This window comes from Apodemus sylvaticus, chromosome 17 (assembly GCF_947179515.1).
Source record: "Apodemus sylvaticus chromosome 17, mApoSyl1.1, whole genome shotgun sequence".
Classification (NCBI taxonomy): Eukaryota; Metazoa; Chordata; class Mammalia; order Rodentia; family Muridae; genus Apodemus; species Apodemus sylvaticus.
In genome coordinates this window covers 33,324,304-33,345,861 of record NC_067488.1, presented here as the reverse complement: position 1 = coordinate 33,345,861, position 21,558 = coordinate 33,324,304, and the positions used below count along the sequence as shown (strand labels likewise).

The following is a 21,558-nucleotide window of genomic DNA, read 5'->3' as shown; positions in this document are numbered from 1 at the left end:
GATCCAGATTAAATATTTAATTGGCTTCTTTAGAAATACATTTAAGAGGTACAACACATCTTTTATCTCTGTTTTGATGATATTAGCAACTGATCATAACAGTCTATATTCATTTTTTATAGTGCTGACTTTATCAGCAGCCCATGATTTAACAGCTGGAATACACATAAAAGAGAACTGTCTCCTCATCAATTACATGTCACCTACAAGTGTAGCTCATGAAGCAAATTAGTGTGAAACCTTTTCCCTTAAAATCTGCTCCCTATGGTTTGCCAGTGGGTTTTATTTCACAGCATCGTTCCAAGGTGACGGCTGAATTGGTTCCTTAAGTCACTATGATTTTGTTCAGTTTTTGCTCATTTCCTCTGTTTCATCCATGATGTTTTTAGTCTTACAGAATCTCAATCTGTCATATCTCTGTATGTAATGTAAACTGGTTTTAAGTCCTGTTGACTTAGCACACTAGACTCTGATAGACTTGCTCATGGTGTGAAAATATGTTTTAAGGTTATGAATTTTTTTTGTCCTGAAATTTACCCGTTTCTGGCACATGTAGGGATTATTTATGTTTATGGAAATTGGTATTTTGAGTACTTTATGGGAACTCTAACCTACAAGTTAGAAGTACATATTTGCAGTAGATTTTTATTCTTTCTAGGCCTTAAAAGTAGGAATGTAAAATTAATTAATAAATTAAAAAGAGTAGGGAGCTAGAAACATATAACCTGATTTCATAGTGATACTTCCATTTTTCGATTGAAAACCATAAGATTTGCTTTGCTTTGCTTTGATTTGATTTGTTTGATTTGATTTGTTTGCTTTGCTTTGACAGCCTCTCATGTAGCCAAAGCTGATTTCCCACTCACTCTATAGCAGATGGAGATGAACTCTTGCTCCTCCTGGCCTTGTCTATCAAGTGCTGGGGTTACAGGTATATGCCACCAAGCCTGGAATGACTGTAGACATTTATACCCTCACCACTCTTGGGTCTGTTGATGCCTTTTCTCCTCTCAAAATTCTATTTTCAGTGACAAAACCACAATTGCCCATCTGTTTCATCATGCAATTCACGTGTAATAGTCTAGATTAACAGTGCAAATATGACCACCTATAATATGTTTATAATAAGCAGGTTGTGAGTGTGAGGGTGGAGGTGTGTATTATGTTCTCCTTCATAAGTGGTCTTATGTCCTCATGTAATTGACATATGATATGACAACATATATTTTTCTTCCCTTGGAAACCAAGCCATCAGAGAATAAATAAATATTCTTCATTTCTTTCTCCAGCTGCATGATGTTCCATTGCATGTATTGCTATAGTCTAGTCAGACAACTGAATGAGCACTTGGATCATTTCCAGCTTTTACTATACAAATGCAGCTGAATGGATGACCTTGTGCCTCCACCGAGACTTGAAAATAAAAAGCAAAAACTAGCTAAACATTTTAAGTCTTTGAATTTGGAGCATCCAACCATGTATCAAACAGTGCATTGTGTTGTTCATGCTCATTGCTAAAGACTTTGAAATAGCAATACTCTTAAAGCTAAGATGAAGATGCCTTGTGATCATGAAGAGAAGTTGTTCATCTCCAGTAAGAAGGAAAGTCAGGATGAGAGGAAACTAATGTGTAAATTCAGGCCTCCTAAGTAATTTTTCCTTCGCTCTCTTGAGGTCAGAGCTATTTTTCACCTTATTTGAAAATAAAAAAACTGAGATCAAGTCACTGTTAGTCCATGAAACAGTATGTAATTATGACCACGACTCCAAGCTTTGCCTATCTAACATGAAGCCCATGATCTTCCCAGTATTCCACTCTCCTTTATCCCTTATTACCTCAGTCAGGGAGAGAGCTCAGACTCTTGAGTTGACTTTGAAACTTAAAGTCATCCTTGCTTCACCCCTAAGTTGGGTGTAACCATCATGACCAAGTGACTTAACAATGTTTGTTTGATTTCCTCATCTGTGAAATAATGACTGAATGTATAGTCTTCTGATTAGATCTTCTCTCTGGATTAAAGGACTTCATATTCGTATATCACATAAAATATGGCAGGACCACAATGACTGCCACCTGGGTGACGTATTTTTAAAACACTCATGTGTTGGGATAACAAATGCACTGATATGCTTCTGCCCTGTGATAGATATATCCCCTTGTGGCATCACAAAGTTCAAGCTTCATTCGCGATATGCCTTAACCTTGGTGGCTTACACACTGAAATTTATTCACTCATAATTCTGGAGGGTGGAAAGTTTAATATTAAAATCTGTAACTGTTTGGTTACTGATGAGGGTATCATTCTAGCTTGCAGAGAACCATCTTGCCACCCTTCACATGGCCTTTAATCAATGTGTCCACATAAGAATAGAAAAGCAAGGCTGCTCTTGTCTCCTCCAGTAAGGTCAGGAATCACATAACAAGTGCCCCACCTTCAAGGTCTTATTGAACCTTAACTTCTTTCCAAAGATCCACTTGCCAAGGGCACACCATTGCTAATTAGGTTTTCAAGATATGAATGTATAGGGGTAGGGTAGACATTAAGTTCATGACAGAAAGAATGTAATATAGGGCAAATGGAAAACTTCTTGGACATATATAGTCTATATCAGGTAAATGGAAAACTTCCTGGTCATATATAGTCTATAGAGGACAAGGGTATTGTCAGATAATCCTACACAAGAGAAGATGATCTGTATGCAGATAGCACCTGGGAGAAAAGGTGCACATCTCTGCAAGCTCTTAATATTCCCAGATAGCTTGACTTCAGGCCTGTTCCTTCAGATAACAAAATATAGCTTTATTTTACCTGCAAATTCCCAGGGAAACCTTTTCCTCCACCTTCCAGACATACATACCTGAACCTGCTGCTTCTCTTTGGCTCCTGTCAATTACAGCTGGAGTACACAGCCCGCCTGGATTTCCTGTGGCGAGTACAGGCCAAAGAGGAGATCAACGAGATGAAGGAACTGAGGGAACACAATGAGAACATGCTGCGCAATATCTTACCCAGCCACGTGGCCCGCCACTTCCTGGAGAAAGACAGAGACAATGAGGTGAGGTTAGTCAGACTAGTCAGTGGGGAACAGAATGGTATACAGTGCTGATCACACTGATCCTGAGACTTAGGAAAATTTTGTTACACTCATAGGAGGGGTAAGAAAAAAGACCAGGAAAATTTTGTTACACTCATAGGAGGGGTAAGAAAAAAGACCAGGCCTACTGCATGGTGCCTGTGAATCCAACCTATCTGATGCTATAAAATTTACACAGTTTACCCTGGTATTCAGTCCATCATTTGTTAGATAGATATAGAATTCCTATTAAAGACTATTTTTGAGTTTTAAAGTGTTATATTTGTGCATGCATATATTAAATATATACAAATATGTTATAATGTATATCATGGATATCATTAGAGAAATAGAAAGAGCTCCAACAATTCTAAGTATAGCCCCCAAATTGAAAAGGGGTCTCAAATGATGAGATATTTATGCCTTATTATAGTAGACAAAAAGTGGAAACAGCCCAGGTATTCATTGATAGATGCATGGATTAAGATATCATACATTCACACACACACACACACACACATACATGCACAACACACAGTCTCACAAAATGCTATTCATCTATAAGAAAAGATGTCCTGGAACACAATATAATATAGCCTTATGCTAAGTGAAATGTGCCAATCACCAGAAGTACTAATATTGTGCATAACTGCATTTACATAAGTTATGTGTAGATGTTAATACATAGACAAAGAGAAGAAATATGGTTGGCAGGAATTGAAGGAGGGTGGAATGGGGAGCTACTGTTGCTCAGATTTGCAAGCTGAGGAATATTCTGTGCTCATAATGATACTTACACTACAAAGGGAACTTTCATTCAGCACAATTTAAAGTAATAGTTTGTATATGTATATGATGTATATGCATATATATATATATCTGAATAGATATTCACACAAATATATATATATATATATATACATGACATGCATATGTGTTTATGGGAGTAGGTGTGTAAGTGTGGGTGTATGTGTTTATGTAGAGAAGTGTAGTGAGAATTTTGGATTTTTGGAAAAGCATAGAAATATTATATTTCCATTTTTATCCAGGTGTGGCTTATGGGGGCTGCTTTAGATTGTCCATAACAGGCGACTATGATTTGCCTGGTGCTCTAGAAGGAGAATGATTTTGCCAGCAGCAGAGAGTTTCTGCAATTTTGTGACACTTGGAATTCTGGGGAATTTTATTAATGCTAGGCCCCAGAGAGCCAGGGTTGTTAGTGGTGGGTTGTTGTTTCGTTGCTGTTGGCTGTAGTTTATTAAGTAGTTGCATGCAAAGAAGTAACAAGAAGAAGAAATTATCCTTCTTATTATCCTATGACAAATATATCCTAATGACAAAGATGGAACTTACCCCGAGGAACTCAAAGTCCCTAATTAGCAGGAAGTAGTCTAACAATAACATTGCCCCCTTTCCCCTCTATTATTTTGTTCTCCCATTTAGTATTAGGGGGTTGGAAGGCTAGAAGAAAGGTGGAAGAAAGAAGAACCTACAAAGTAGTCAAAGTCTGGCCACAGGGAGGCATGTATATTCTTGGCACAGGGCCTCACATGTAGTTGGTGCTCATCCACTGTTCTTTTGTATTATAACTTGCTGAAGGTCTACTTAGGGAAATTCATTCACAACTGTCAAATCAAGGTGCTAGGAGGCTCATGCTCTCTCCCTGGTTCTTCCAGGTCCCTGTGCCCCCCAAGTCTTCCTTTGACTGTGGCAACACCATGCTAATCTGTGCCTGCATCTTCCATAGCCCATTTTGTAATGACATCAGCTTCTTTCCTCTAAGGACACCAGCCATCAGATCTAGGATGTGTTCAAATCCAGGATGACCTCATCTTTAGCTAGTTACATCTACAAAAATATCACTTCCAAATAAGATCTGATATTCCAAATGGACACAAATTTGGTGAGAACACCATTCACTCACTGCAAAGATTGAAGTATATTATTAAATAATCTGGGCAGGAACCTTTCCAGGGCCTGTCAGTCAGGCCTTTCGGATTATGGCAAGGCTTTGAAACACTTTTAAGTGAAACAGGAGCTTGGGAATGTTCCACACATCACAATCAATTATCTGCATAGATTAGAACATAGATGCACAAATGATGAGGTCAAAACTAGTCATAGATTCTAAAACAGCTCAGGTAAGACCCTGGTGAGAGGCCTAGGAGGTGATGGAGACAGAGAGAAAATGAGCTCTATCTATGAGAGGTAGAAGTAAAGTGATGATGCTGATGTGAGAAATGAGAAATGAAACCCCTGAAACGATGGAGCATACCCTTTAACCTCCGAGGGACAGTTACTCAAGAGCAAACTGAATGTTGTTTCAAATGCCAGAGGCTTGGTATGTGAGAGTGCTTGGTCTTGCTCTGTGAGACTTTCAGGCAGACCTAAGGCCATGGACAGACCCCCTCAGGGATCATCCTTGGACCCTGCCTCAAGACACAAAATAACCAGGCTGCTTCATTTTCACAAGATGGTGAACTGAAGAATACAAATCACACCAACCTTGGTCACCACTGCTCCTCTTACCTGATCCTTGATCCCTTGAAGAAACACTGAAACAAGACTTGCTGGCCCTTGTAAAGAAGGCACAAAGACAATGTGCCCTGTCTTAGAGGCTAGGCTGTGCCTGCCTTTTCTTTACAAGGTTTGTAGTCAGTTTGATAGAGGCTGACCACCCTTAGAATAAAGTTATATCAGGCTAGCTCTTAGAAAAGATTTAAACAAGTGGTTGAGATTAAGACCCCTAGTTATTGATTTGATAGCTTGTTTTTATTTGTAGGTATGATGCCTTTAAGAACAGAATGGAGTCTAATTAGCCCAACCATGCCCTATCATTCATATTTCCTCTAAGACCCCCCACAAAGATGTTAAATTTGTGACCATTGCATTGGGACATTAGATAACAGAACCAAAGTAGTCCCATCCAAGCCACTGAAGAAAAAAACAAACAAACAGCAAAAAATAAGGCATGATTTGAATATCAAACAACAGAAGCACTGAGTTCCTGAGGGCTGCCTATTCAGTACAGATCAAAGCTACCCACATTTCTCAACAGATGCATTTTTCGTAGTTCTGTTTGGGCCTGTTTTCCTTGAGACTTTGTTGCAAGAGTTTACTGACAGCTGCTAGAGCAGAGAGAAAGGGGGCGTTGTGTCAGTCATGACCACCAAATAGAGAAGTAGAAATCCAAGAATGTCAGAGGTTACCCCAAAGCTGCCTTTCAGTCATAACATCAAAACAATAAGGTGCCTGGGACGAGCCAAGAGAGACTGATTTCTTTGTAAAATGAAACAGAAGATGTGCAGAACTCTAGGTACTCAGCTGGGGGGGGTGGAACAAACCCCACTAAACAGGACTGGAGAAAGTTAGAGAACATTTGAGCAAACAGTTGAATGACAAAGAAGGTCATCTGACACAGACAGACTTTCTTCCCCTGGTTTCATTTGGTATACAAAGCACAGGACTTAGTTCCCAGCAGCCTGGGCACAGAAGGCATTCCTACAAAGTGGTTCCCTGAGGAGAGAGGAGAGCAGTTTCTCCATATCTACATGTGGAGTGGAGGTGGCGGGGGGGGGGGGGGAAGCGTGAGTGTTCATAATTCCCTACCGAGTTCCAAACCTGCACTTCCAACCCCCAGAGAAAGATGACAATAAAACGATTATAGCTTTTCTATATCCATCTATCCTTCGACAGTTTACAACACGTTTTTAGCTTCCTTCATCCAAGAATAGTGAGAAACAGATGGAGCCCTGGAAGCAGTTAATTGGAGGGAGTTAAATAAAGAGTCCCTCTCTGAAGGCAGTGGGTAGGTTACAAGGATCTCTTCCTCCTTGTGACTCTCCAAGTCCCTCCATCCTCTTTTCTAATTGGCCCCGGGATAAGGTTGGGGATAAACTGTGTGCACAGCATCAATAAGCTCCCATGGGCTCTGGCACCCAGATGGGACTGCCAATATGGGTGTGGGTGCTAGGATATCTCTGTGAGGAGAAGCAGAGAGGCCAGGATATGTATTGCCTGGGAATCGTGTGAGGCTGCCTGTGTACCTCCACAGCTCCCCACTGCAACTGCTGTACTGCTCCTGTGTAAAATCTCTGAGCTGTTCTCATTTCTCCTTATCTAAAGGGGTGAGAATTCTGCTGCTTTGTTCCCATGGAGAATTACTAAGGTCTCCTGTTTCTCCCTTTATCGTTTTAGTTAAGCCCGTTGTATATTAACTTGAATTGCCTTGCTTTGAATATGCCACCTTGCATTGTCCCTGCCCCTAACTGAAGCAATGGGAATGAGAAAAGAGACAGCAAGGCCCCTTGAGTTAGTGTATTGGTTTTTGGTTTTAGCTTTGGTTTTGGTTGTGTGTGTATGTGTGTGTGTGTGTGTGTGTGTGTGTGTGTGTGTGTGTGTGTGTGTGTGTGTGTGTGCTTGTTTTGTTTTGTTTCACTACTATAGTGGAATGCCTTAGCAAGCAAGCATCTTAAGGGCAGATACTCATTTTGCCTATGGGTTCAAGGTTTCCAGTCCATGCTGATTGCCACCGTGATTCCTAGGCCTGTGGCAACAAAGAGGATCATGGGACAGGCACATGGTAAAGCAGAGCTGTTTACTTCACTGCACTTCAGCTAGGAAAAAGCAAGAGGGGGGTAGCAGAGGATACAGTATATGTCTGGTTACATGCCCAGTGACCCACTTTCCACTGTCTACAATACAAATATGTCAAAGTATCAATCCATCAATGAGGTCAGGGCCCTCAGCATACAAACACTTCCCCAAATCCTGTAGTGGACAGCAAGGTCCCCAGTACATAGCCCATTATGGATAGTTCATATTTAAATCACAGTAGACATCAATTTGTGCAAAGCTGTTTCTACCCAATTCCCAAAGTGACAAAGCCACAGCCAGCTGTAAGGCAGTGGAACAAATAGTCAACTGGAGGACGACATTTCCGTGGGACCAAGTGCAAAGCAGAGGAAGAGGCAGTACCCCTTTCACGGCTGAAGGGTTGGAGGTCAGAGAGAGCCTACCTTGCTGCCTAAAGACATGTAACTGCATCTGCACGGGTCATCATCTCTCTTTCCACATTCATTGCCCTGATCTACTGGCATGGGGGGATAGGGAATCCCCTGTAAAATCTTCCACCTCACCTAATTGTGGAGAAGGACACAGCAACTGGGACATGAGTCAATGGTAGTCATCACCTCAAGGACTTGTTTGTGTCCAACATGAAGAAGATTTCTCCTCCAGTGTGGCAAGCTCAATGGTATGGGTTCCTCTTCCTGGCCCCTCATGAAGATGGACACACAAGCACTCTTCATGTTCTGTGTCAGTCACTGAATGGGCCAATAAAGCCATTCTGTTTCCAAATTCTGAGGAGAAACGACAGATCCAATTTTGGCCTCCTATGTATCTAACCTGTCATCACCTGAGAGCCTATGCTTGTGCAATCATCTTCATGGATATTAGTGTCTCATGGAAACTCTATCCACCATTTATCATCTAGCCAAGGGGAGAAATGGCTCCCAGCCACCTTCTCATGTTTCTTTCCCTCCCAGTAGATCCAACAGTCAAGAGCTAAACTGAATTCAAGTTTGATTGTCTAAAATAGATTCCCTCTAAAGTTAAATCAACTTCCCATTCAAATGTTGAGCTAAAGAAGTTTCCAGTTGCAATATCCATTTCTGTTTATCGTGACTGGTATGGTCATTGTTCCTGAATGAACATAGCGTTGGGATTGCCACCATTAGTAGTAGCTTGGGCTCAGAAGTCAGACTATCCAGTTATAAAGTCCTGCTCTACCCTTTAACAACTGTTGAGTTTTAAGCTAAGTACTTAACCACAACCTCTCTCATCTTTCCTTAGATAAAATAAAGGCCTTAATTATATCCACATTATGTAGTTGTTGTGAGCATTAAATAAGATGATGCATGCAGTACTCTGTGATGTGCCTGGCATATAATTGCTCAGCCAAAATAGCTAGTGCTATCCTTATTTTACATTTTAAGAGATCAGAGGAGTAGCTAGAGACATGTAAAGTATCTGCAATGTAAGAGTGAGGACCAGGAGTTAGACACCGAATACCCATACAAATGCCAAAGAAGAATGATGGTAACTCCAGCACTTGGAAGACCTAGAGAAAGGGATCCCTGGAGCAACCTGGCTAGTTAGACTAGACACAGAGCTGAACTCCCTGTTTAGTTGAGAGGACCAGCCTCAATGAAAAATATAGAAATTCCAAATATTAGCCTCATACCTGTATACACATATACACATATATGTATCCACAGCATACAAACATGTATACACTCAAACAAATACACATATAGGTAAACCTCGATGCATACCACATATTCACAAACACATGCAAAATAAAATAAGAAATCTGAGCATTCTGAATACTGGCAAGGAAATGAAAAGAAAAGGGGATGGGAGTGGTTGAAATCATTAGAACTCCAATAGACAAACAAAGTTTAAGAAGCCCTGGGGGTCAGTCACTTCACACAGTGGGGGAATTCATAATGTAGGGAATAAACAAGAAGTTAGATGTGTAATCATGGAGTCGATTTCAGATGATAAGATTTTTCTTTTTCCTTCTTGTATATAGAAAAAGAGGTTGCCTGGGATGAATTGTGATTCCTTAAAATTCATGTGTGAGACTCTAAGCCCAGTGACATCAGACTGTACCCATCATAGGAGAGGCAGACATGTTAAAATGAGGTCATTAAGGTGGTCCTGAAATAGTCCCACTGGCATCCTTGTAAAAAATAAGGATTAGAACTCAGAGTGAAGAACACAGAAAGATGAGCAGGAGATGGGCATGTACTGTCAGAGCAGAAGAGCCTATGAAGTGCCTTGGTCTCGGATTTCCAGTCCCCAGAATTATATTCATGTTGTTGAATGCATTCATGTTGTTTAAGTTACTTTATGATAGCAACCTTCAAGAAGTAATTATATAGGTAATTGTGTACTACAGATGTTTACCCAAAAACCACAGTCATGTGGAAGATTGATTCTGAGAGCTTACTTATGCATACTCTCTAATTTATGAAGCAGAATTAGCTTCCCGCCATGCATGCATACCCATCCAAGGCTAAAACCAGTAGGGTCCCACATCAGGAATCCATTTTAAGTTGCTCTTCTCTGCTCTACAGCTCTACCCAGCCAGTCATCCACTGCCTATGTCCCTTTGGATGAAACTAAGTTGACTCACACTTCAAACTCAAGATTGATCACGAATCACAGTGTCTTTCTCAAATCCAGGGCATGACAGTAGAAGCACATTGGCAGAGTGCCCTCTTGTGGCCAAAGAAGAAACTCACAAGACCCACAAGTGTTGACAGTTCTGTAGAGTGAAAACATTGCAGGGAGAGCACCTATAACAACATCCACAACAGGACACAGAAGCAGAAAAACAGATTGACGGTATAACTCAGTGGAAGAGCACAGACCTTTAAGGCTCTGACACCAATACAAAAACAAAACATAAAAATGCTTGAGTGTTTGAGGAGCCTAAAAAACCAGGGACTTATAGGCACTTAGATTAAAGGGGTGGGTGGCAGTAGTAAGACCATGAGTATATATATATTTCAAAAGATCACTCACTGTATGCTGCATATGAAGATCACCTTTGAGTAGGACAAGGCTGAAGGCCCCTGAGTAGGAAGGTTTTCTATTAGTTACCACTGGGGAAAAAAAAAAAGCAAGACATTGGAAAGAGCATTGCTTTTAAAAATAGCAGCAACACTAAAATAGGGTCAACATTACAGGACCAAGAAAGAGTCAATAATAACTGACACTCCCTTTGTAGATTTTGCAGCTCTGGTGTTTCTAACAGTTTAGAGGATGAAGAGAAACAGGTGAAGGCTTCGTGATAGAGAGAAAACACACCAGTCATGTAGCATCATAGTTTGAAGAGTGAGAACAATCCAGGGTGAGCTGAGTCCCAGAACTAATCTGGAAACACAGATTTAGAAACTGCTTTGTATGGGTGGTGGAGAGGCTGAGCGTGAATGAGATCTGTCCAGCAAGGATGTCCAATGTGAAGCATTCACTGAGTCACAGACAAAATGCCGAAAATAGGCAAGCGTTTCTAACGCAAATCCTTAACGAGTACAAGCATGAGAAAACAAGCTATTTCACAGAAAGTCAAAAGACTCAAGGTCCAGAGTGGCCAACATGCTGAGCTATTTGGATGCCCAGTGAGACAGGAACCGTGCATACATTGATTTTCCCAATTTAGAGGATTTACTCTCCATTTATTTCATCCCAGCTTGAGATGTAAATAGAAACAGACAGAGGAGAAATATAGTATAAGAAGGATGGAAGCCAGAATGAAGAGGGACAGGTTGAGAGACAGACACATGTGCCTGCTGGATCAGGGTATCCTGTTCTTTCTTAGAAAAGACAAAGAACAGGAAGCAGCAAGAGGAAGTGAGTAAGACATAAGAAAGGAGAGGGTTGGCAGGGAAGGGAGTTAAACTAGCTGGTTCTGTGTGTCAACGTGACACAAGCTACACTCATCAGAAAGGAAGGAGCCTCCATTGAGAAAATAACCTCCATTAGATCCTACTGTAAGGCATTTTCTCAGTTAGTGATCAGTGGGGAAGAGCCTAGCCCCTGGTGGGTGGTGCTGATAGTCCTGGCTTCTATAAGAAAGCAGGCTAAGCAAGCCAGAGGAAGCAGCCAGTAAGCATACTTCTTCATCTGCTTCCAGGATCCTGCCCTGTTGGGTTTCTGTCCTTGCTTTCTTTGGTGATGAACAGCAATGTGGAAATATAAGCTGAATAAACTCTTCCCTCTCCAACTTGCTTTAATTTTGGCTCATGGTAGTTCTGTCACGGGAATAAAAACCATAACTAAGGCAGGGATAACTTTGCTGAAGAAATTATAAGGGCCAAGACCTTACTTTCCAATAAGAGATAAAACATGACTAGAGTTGAAGATGATTGCACATGAAGTTGAATATGAATACACATGAGGACTAAAAACAGGGAGAGCTACCTATCATCCAAAGGTTATTTGGTAAAGCAGGAGAAAGATCCTCCTTTACCTACCAGATTACAGAAGGGCAATGTGGTAGGTTAAGTGAAGGAGAATGGTGAAACTCTAGATCAGTCATTGAGGAGAACAAAAGAAATGGCCAAGGACAAAGGTACAACTTTGAGAAGTGCTGGCTTAGCTGAGGTTAATGATCACATACTTATTATTATTCTAAACCTCATAATGATTCTGTGTTCATGGTACAAAAAATAGACCATCTGTGTCCCTCCAAATTTTCTAAGGTGTATTTTTCTGGGCATACCTAGAAACTTATTTCCGTCAACTAGCCCACCTCCTATTCTCTACCATCTCCCAATAATACCCTAACCCTAACCCTAACCCTAACCCTAACCCTAACCCTAACCCTAACCCTAACCCTAACCCTAACTATCAATGCATCAAGAGTTAACTCAATGCACCCCTCAATGATTTGATCCACCTGCCAGGAGACCAGGTCTTTAACAATGAAGCTGTTGAAAGAATCTTTGTGTTCAAACCATAACAATTGGATTAGTGTGCTTACTAAAGAATTCCAAGAGAGCTACTTTGCTTCTTCTGGCATATGTGGACACAGCTAGAAAGTGCCTTCTTGGAACCAGAAAGTGGCTCCTCACTACACACCTAGTCAGTTGGATACTTCCAAGCATCCAGAACATGAGAAATACATTTGTGGTTTTAATCAACCCACCCTGATGTATTTATTTGGTTTTAGCAGCCTGGGAGAGAGGGTTACTAAGACTTACAGTATTGATATATAGTACCTGATATCTCATTTTCTGTCCTACCACTGAATTCCTGGGCATGTCTGTCAGGTCCTTATGCACAGGAAGCATCATGTAAAACTCTGATGATCATTTCTGCCTCCTCTCTGCCCCAGGAGCTGTATTCTCAATCCTACGATGCTGTGGGGGTGATGTTTGCCTCCATCCCTGGATTTGCAGACTTCTACTCTCAGACAGAAATGAACAACCAGGGAGTGGAATGTCTGCGTTTACTGAATGAGATCATTGCTGACTTTGATGAGGTAAATCTAAGGGTCAGAACTCTGGGATGTTTTACAAACATAAACATGTGGTAGGTTATTTAATTTTCACAGTCAATTTTTATCTGAAAAAATTGATGACTTGATAAGTGCATAAAATATAGGCCAGTTAAGTCAAAATATTCATCACCCCACATTATGGAAAAACCACTTAATGTGTAGCCTCTCGTGGACATTCGGGTATACAATACATCATTATTTAGTTTAATCACCACAGTGTTCATGGTGTCCAGAACTTTCTTCTGTCTACCTAAAACATTCCACCCACATTAAGGATGCTCAACCATTTTAATTAGATCATTCTCTGTAGTGTATGGGGGGAGAACACACTTTCAGGAGTGTTCCCATGCTCCTAAAGACTAAAACAGTAGTTGTATAAACACAAGGACTAACTTCATGACCTGCATCCATTGCAGCTGCTCGGGGAGGACCGGTTTCAGGACATTGAGAAGATTAAGACCATTGGTAGCACATACATGGCCGTCTCAGGATTGTCACCAGAGAAACAGGTAAGGAAGGTCCTTGGACGTGGCCACAGATGTGCATTGGGCTGACTATTGTCCTGTACTAAGGAAGGCTTGGAGAACAATGGGAGGTATCACTTAACTGAGCTATCATGGTTGTAGGATGTACATTCATTCTTGACAAAAAGAAGTTTACTGGATAAGTTGCTGTTAAAAAAATAAAACTCCCAGGCTTCATTCTGAATCTCTCTGTTCACTCAAACAAAATCTGTGCCAAGAAATACCTTGACTGTGATTTAGCTGTGGGTATCCATAAAACCTCTAACACTGGTTCATTTTCTTACTCTCATTCTTTGTTTTAACCTTTGAAAACTGTTACGTGGTGGTGGTGGTGGTGGTGGTGGTGGTGGTGGTGGTGGTTGTGGTGGTGGTAGTGGTAATGGTGATGGTGGTTGTGGTGGTGACAGTGGTGGCAACAAGGGGTCTGAGGTGGTCTGGTGGTGGTGGTGGTTGCTGGGAAGAGGGAGAGTTGGGAGCAGTGGTGGTGATGGTGGCGGAAGAAAATGGTGGTAGCTCTGTCAAATGTTGGACTGTGTTAAAGGGGATACTAATGTCTGCCTTCCAGGGCTAATGGGTGAGTTATCTGAAATAACTTTCATGTTCCCCATATAAAGCCTGTACCCTTGTAGATATTCAACAGATGTTAGAAGAGTTTGAGTCAAAGTCACCAGGGAAGATGGAATCCTCATTAAATCATCACTGAATTTAACCTGCTTGCAAATATTTTTTATTAAAGGAATATGCTCTAAGCATAGCTATGTGAGATGAAACCCATGTTGGTATACAAGGGTGACTCTCAATAGCAGGAGTAAAAAACAAGTACCTCCAGGCCACATCTGCCCCACCATCTATGTTTGTAAATAAAGATTTATTGCACGCATTTATTTTTATTTTATCTTTTGTTTGTTTAAAACCAAAAATACTAGATAATACTAGATAGTTACAACAAAGATCACATGGTCTTTAAGACCAGAAATACCTAATGGCTAGCTACCCTTTGATGGAACTACCAACCTCTGTAATGTCCCAAATTCTCTGTCACAGACAATTTCGGTCAATGGTGAAGAGGTGGTCATGACCACCAAGCTTCACTTTATATTACAGATTTTGAAACAGAAGAGGCTTACTCTGTACCCCCCTTGGGGTTGGGGAGGTCACGAGAATATATACAACATCCATTAATTAAATGCTGTGAGCATTTTAGAGGAAACAGAAACATCTTTTGGACCAGGAAACATACATGCATAAGGATAGGAATGTAACAGATGAGCATTCATACAAATGCATGCATACCGGTGAGGATACTTAGGGACCCGTAATGTGGCAAACTTCCTGGACAAGTATAGAAGTAAAGGGAGATGTGATGGCACCCACACCCTGTTGTACTAATTGAATCTCCTGTGATGTACACCTCTGAGATGACACTAATGGCTTGAGTGTGTAGGACTCACTCGCATGCTTATCATCTTCTACGGAATGTGCAGTAGGGAGTCAGACCATAAAACCTCTGCTGAAGACATCACATGTAACATTGGATGGACCCTTCTCTCATGTTTTCCCCAGCAATGTGAAGATAAATGGGGACATTTGTGTGCCCTGGCTGACTTCTCTCTTGCCCTGACTGAAAGCATACAAGAGATCAACAAGCATTCCTTCAACAATTTTGAACTCCGAATCGGTGAGTTGCAGCTAGAGGTGGAGGCCTCACTGAGCTAAGTGCCTTTGTTCTGTCAGCCCCTGCCATGTCCTGGGCATCAGTCCAGGAAAGCTTTTTTTTTCTTGCAAAATGCATGAGGTTCTGTATGACCCTGACAAGGACAGGCACAGAGTCAACTTAGGCCTTTCTGGACTTCCTCAACCAAGATGCTGGCAGCAAGGCAGGAGGATCCTGACCTATGCAGAGGTGCAAAGCAAACACTAGGCTGGTGTCTCCTCCAACATATCTGCCTAACTCCCTTGCCACCTATGCAAAGACATGCTTAGCTTAGGCTGGCAGCAAAAGGCCCAAGAATCACATAATTCTGACTTTGCTTCATTGCTGAAAGCTGGAGGTCAATACATTGCTCGCTGATTCTTCTCAATAATGCCTCAGACTATTGCAGATTCCTACCTCCAAGCCTCCAAGGCTATCACATACTGTACTGAGCCAGATACAGGCAGAAAGTAGCAGTTTCTCGGCTATGCAGTCTTATTCCATTGCCAAGGATAGAAATTCCTTATGTGAAGTAGCTCCACGGTAATCACTGCAGTTGAATAAACTCTCCATGTTGGCATGATGTGTTCATTTCTCCTTCGTCTGCTCTGGGCTTTCAGGAGCCTCCAGAAGTCCAGCCTGAAAGCCTCTGCTCTAGCGCACATTTGCATTTGATAGATTAAAAAAAAAAAAGACTTGGTCCTAAAACAGAGAAGTCAACTAGCCTAATATCACATCTCACTGCCAAACAGTGAGGCCAGAAGCTGCGCAGGGAGCCTGACTCTTAGATGACTGGCATTCTGGCTGCTGGGCAGCAGTTTTAAATAACTTGCTATTGTCTTCATGCTGTAGATGTCCTGTGGCTGACAGGACATTTTACTTCATTAGATTCTCCCTTAACAGCTTGCAAGAAAAGAGAGGGAGTTTAAGAAATACCAATATCTGTTCCTCAGATCAGAGGAATGGCACATGCTTTTGTACTTTGAAATAAGGATTCATAGTTATGGTTTTGATCCTATGGCTGGGATGTTGAAGGCTTGATCCCACGTCACCCATCAACTGTGTGTCCTTTCTGAAATCATTGAACCAAGAATCAAAAGAGTATTATCCCTGAAGAGAGAAATAGTCTAAGTAAGTTCTGAAGACATTGTTGAAATCAGGGCTAACCCTTTGGTGTGATATATTAAACTTCTTTACTTTATTTGGAAGTGGCTTTAATGATAATTTCAAAGCTTGCTCCTTCAGGAAACTTCAATGACTCTTCTAGAAATGACAGACTTCCTCTAAATGTGCACTGTGCATATCTGTCTCCTCTAAGAAAGGATTTCATAATTCTATAAACATTGACTAGACATCTGATATGTGTGATACTGGCAGGATGAGTAAGAAGACATAGGCTTGACTCCTCCTGGGGAGACAGAAAACATTTTAAAGAGCAGGTAATATAATATCATCAGATAATGAATGCAAAATCTATTAGTGTGTGGGAATAGAAGGAGACCAGAAGTTCTTCTTGGATTGTTAGGTATAACAGTTAGGAAAGACCTTCTGACCAGAAACTTGAGGAAACTGATAGGATTAGCATTATAGATTCTGAGTAAGATCATTCTAGGCTAAATCAAGACCCAAACACATGTGCACACAGATACTACATACTATATTTAACAACACACACACATGTACTACATACTGCACAGAACACTATGCATATACAGTTATATACTACACAGGATACATAATACTATATATTCATACATATACACCATGCACATATACACTACTACACATTATCCATTGTACTTAACACATAAACACTATACCCTGTACATTATACCCAACACAGACATGCATACAGACAGACACTACACACTATATAAAACAAACACACACACACAGAATGCACAGAAATGATGATAATGATTAGCTCTTTAAAACCTTGAGAGACACGTGCCATTTGACTCTTATGATGACTAAGAAGTCACAAGCATTGGAAGTGATTATGTAACTTCTAGCCTGCACATTAGGAAGCTGAGGCTGAGAAGTTGCTGGTGTCTTACTTGAAGTCACAGTCCATAGATGGGTAGAATGAGGTCCACATGAGTTAAATAACTGATCCAGAGGACTCAACTTATGAGTGACTGACATAGTGTCCAGGACTGCTCCCCCAAGAGACTACACACATGCCAGTCACACCTAATCGCCCTTCCTCTACCTTATTTCTTGCTCTTTTGGGTTCTTTTGTAGGCATCAGCCACGGCTCTGTGGTAGCAGGTGTAATTGGCGCTAAGAAACCACAGTATGACATTTGGGGGAAAACTGTGAACTTGGCAAGCCGAATGGACAGCACAGGAGTAAGTGGCCGGATCCAAGTCCCTGAGGAGACCTATCTTATCCTGAAGGACCAGGGCTTTGCCTTTGACTACCGAGGAGAGATCTATGTGAAGGGCATCAGTGAACAAGAAGGGAAAATCAAAACATACTTTCTCCTGGGGCGAGTCCAACCCAACCCATTCATCTTACCCCCAAGGAGACTTCCCGGGCAATACTCTCTGGCTGCAGTTGTCCTTGGCCTTGTCCAGTCTCTCAACAGGCAAAGGCAGAAGCAACTACTCAACGAGAACAGCAACTCGGGCATCATCAAGAGCCATTACAATCGGCGGACTTTGCTAACGCCAAGTGGGCCAGAGCCTGGAGCACAAGCTGAAGGCACTGACAAATCTGATTTGCCATAAAAGCATTTTCTTTGTGTTTCTTTCTCCTTTTTTGTATTTCTTTTATATATAAAATAAATATACTAATAAAAAGGTTTAATTTTTTTTAGAACAAGGATGGTTTCATTGGTCTTTGAATATGCAAGATCAAGTACACAAGTTGAGGTTTTCCTCATTCACCACCCTTGTTGATCACTTCCTATATACAAGATCTATAAGGCTAAAAGTCTGACTCAGAGTAGTTCCTTTATAAATCAGAAAAGGGCATGTGTAAATAGAACCTTGATGTTATTGGGTGCTTAGTACCAACTGGCATTTTCTTTTAAACTAACCATATGCCAAGCCAAGCATTATGTCAAATTCTGACATAAGGACCTCAGAACCCCTACTGTCCCTCACTGTACATTCCTTCAGCTGATATTGTTGAGCATCTGTATTGTGCCTAAGCTGTCTCATGACCCAGATAAATTCTGGCCAAAGTGTTTTCTTGTGGAGCTAATATTCTGCTTGTGGACAACAGACATATTATTAAAGCAATATGTAATCTACTTTCAGACAGAGATAGAAGCAATAAAGAAATGAAATGTGGGAGCCAAAACGAAGGTTCAAGGAACTTACTGCTCTTCCATATGACCTATGTTTGGTTCCCAGCACCATGTGAGGTAGCGCACAGCTGTCTATAATTCCAGTTCCAGGAATATGATGCCTTCTTCTGGCCTCCAACAGCACCTGTACACACATGACATACACGCAGACACACACACACACACATACAGAGAGAGAGAGAGAGGGGGGGGGAGTGAAAATAAATGGTAAGTTACTGGAGGCCAGAGATCTAAGTTACCAGGAATGAGATTTTGAGTATATGATGCCAAAGATTAGCCCTTAATAATGGGAAAGTGAAACGTAATGTGAAGAAAAGGGCCAGCAATCGCAAACTCCCTAGGGCAGAGTTGGAGGAAGGATTAGAAAGCCAGTGGGTGGGGTGAGAATCTAGATCCCTGGGATGATTGCATCACACCTTCTTCTCTCAAGAACAGAGATGGCAAGGAATGCAAATGAGAAAGGTGAAACATGCCAGAGGCTCTTCAAGTTCACCTGGTTAGCTACAGAAACAGCTTCAGAACCAGATGAGTCAATAAACACTCGCTGCTTTAGCTAATGACCACCCAGTGTAGCAACCAAAGCACAATAAAAGATTGATTTGTTGTAGCTGAGAGACGTTATCCAGAACATGGTCTTGACACAGTGATGTCAAGCCTGGAGCTAAAACAGATAGAAAAATGAACATTCTAAACTGTGTCTGGGAAACATGGCTTCATTCAGGACCCTATCAAAACACAGCAGCAAGGGCCGAGTTCCAAGAACCCCACCAAGTAGACATCTGGCATGGGATCCATCATTACACCCTCTGAGTGTCATGTCCCCAACAGGAGACCCAGAAAACTTCATCCTTTCCTTTCCCCTGTGAAGAGATACTATGTTTGTGTTCTGTGATGTATAGAGACACAGAGAAGGAATGAGGTGTGTCAAGAGGCCACTCCATGATATGAATCTTGTTTCTGTCATTGCCAGAGAGATGTCAACCATGTGGCATAAATTCTGAACACCTAGGACCACAATGAAAACAATGATTTCTCATTCTAATGCTTGTAGATGTTAGGGAGATCGTAACTACATCAACGAGTCAGATACAACACTGTGGCAGTGTTCCTCTTTAGTTTTCACCTAGGAAAGGAATCTCAACTCAGGGATTACCCAGATCAGATGGAGGCATGTCTGTGTGTGCTGGGGGAGGTCTTGTTAATTGATGCAGGAGGGCCAGATCACTGTGGGCGGCACCATTCCCTGGGCAGATGATTCCAGGCCAGATAAGAACAGTATCTAAACACCAGTCTATGCTCGAGCCACAGAGCAGGCATCCTGTATAGTTTGTGCTCTATGTCCTTCTGTGTGAGTTCCCTTGTGAGAGATCAATTCAATCATGGTGCATGTACAGCAAGTGGGTCTTTCACAAGTTCCTGCCCTGACTTTCTTCAATGATGGATTCTAACCTGTAACTGAAATAAACCCTTTCCTCCCCTAAGTCGCTTTCGGGTCAGAGTATTCTGTCACACCAACAAGGATGAAACTAAAAGAGGAACCAACCCCATTCAAAACAGTCAGACACAAGTAGTCATGCCCAATTGATATAAAAAGAAACTCTTAAGTTCACTCAACTCTATTCTGGTCATGTTTTCTATCCCAAATTAACATATAAAAGTCTTCACAGAGAGTACTTCGAGTCTGGGACTGGTGGGTGCAAACCTGTGAACACACAGAGCCACACAACTGCAGCAGGGGCAGCAAGAAATGTGCATTTAATGTGAAACTTTCTCAGCTTAGCCCTGAGCTGCACTCTGGGGAGACTTGGCTATCTGCCATCAGGGAAGCACAGTGTCTCTACCAAAATGGCAAGTCTGGAGTCTTTCTTTTACTTGTCTGTACTTGCACACTTTTTTTTTTACTAAGTCAGAGTTACTTTAGTCCCAAAATACTCATAAGGTAAAAATTGTGAGTTCCCTGAAAAGGCTTCAAAAGTTTCACTTGACCCTTAGATAATCAACCCTCAGTCCAAGGTCTGGACTGCTTCTGGGGTGAAACAGACACACTGCAGGGAGGCCTGGCCCACAAGACACAGACACATGGAGCCCTGCAGTGGGTGGAAAAATGAGTTTCACAAGCCCCTCAGTTAGTGTTGACCCAGACTCCAGGGCCAGATCCTGTCCTTCTGTGTACAGCAAGAGCAAGGTGTTGAAGCTCATTCCCTTGCCTGAAATTTTAATTCCAGACTGCAGACAGTTCTGTTTCTCTGGAGGCTGTGTCAGCCAGAGAGAATGCTGCTCTCGGATTAGCTCTGGGCTCCAACTATACCCAATATTTTATTGATGAGTTACCAGGGGGCAGGGTGCCCCAAAGGATGACACAATGTGCCGATTTGAATTATTGATTACAAAGGAGCCACACATTTCTATCCACCCACCTGGAAGATCAGGTCACCATTCCTTGGTGGGTATCAAACTTTCCAAGTAAACTCAGTGAACCTGTCTTTGCCTTTTATAGAGAGCAATCGGGACTCAAAGTCAGTCTGTTTCCATTTAAGAACAACTGTTTCATTCAGTCTCTTCACAGCACACTGGCCCCTCTGATGGCACTGACATCATCAGACTCTCAAGAACAAACATTTTTAGTGGTTTACAGTTTGATGTGTCCATTTTCCAAGTACAGTTCCAACTGGACTTCATAATAATGGATTATTGTGTCTCTTCTGCAGGCAACTGGATTTCGTACAAAGTAATAAAAATAAGCTCTATCTACACATGGATCCTTAACGCTGAGAAGAGTTTAAGAATCACGTAAGGATGAGGTCCAAAGACTTGATTTTACAAGACTCTATTGATGGGGAGGGTACAGATAACGTGAGCCCTTTCTTGTTCTTAGCTC

At 41.6% G+C, this 21,558-nt stretch overlaps 1 protein-coding gene across 3 annotated transcripts in view; it reads left to right on the top strand.

Annotated features, from left to right (window-relative positions):
- Positions 1 to 18,096, top strand: part of Adcy8 (adenylate cyclase 8) — a 221,447-nt gene extending 203,351 nt beyond the window's left edge. For all 3 annotated transcript variants that reach the window (XM_052161501.1, XM_052161500.1, XM_052161499.1), the window contains 5 exons: positions 2,899 to 3,057; positions 12,983 to 13,129; positions 13,564 to 13,656; positions 15,235 to 15,349; positions 17,609 to 18,096. In XM_052161501.1, the coding sequence (XP_052017461.1) occupies positions 2,899 to 3,057; positions 12,983 to 13,129; positions 13,564 to 13,656; positions 15,235 to 15,349; positions 17,609 to 18,096 (1,002 nt within the window). The remainder of the gene's footprint in view (positions 1 to 2,898; positions 3,058 to 12,982; positions 13,130 to 13,563; positions 13,657 to 15,234; positions 15,350 to 17,608) is intronic.
- Positions 18,097 to 21,558: the final 3,462 nt, after the last annotated feature.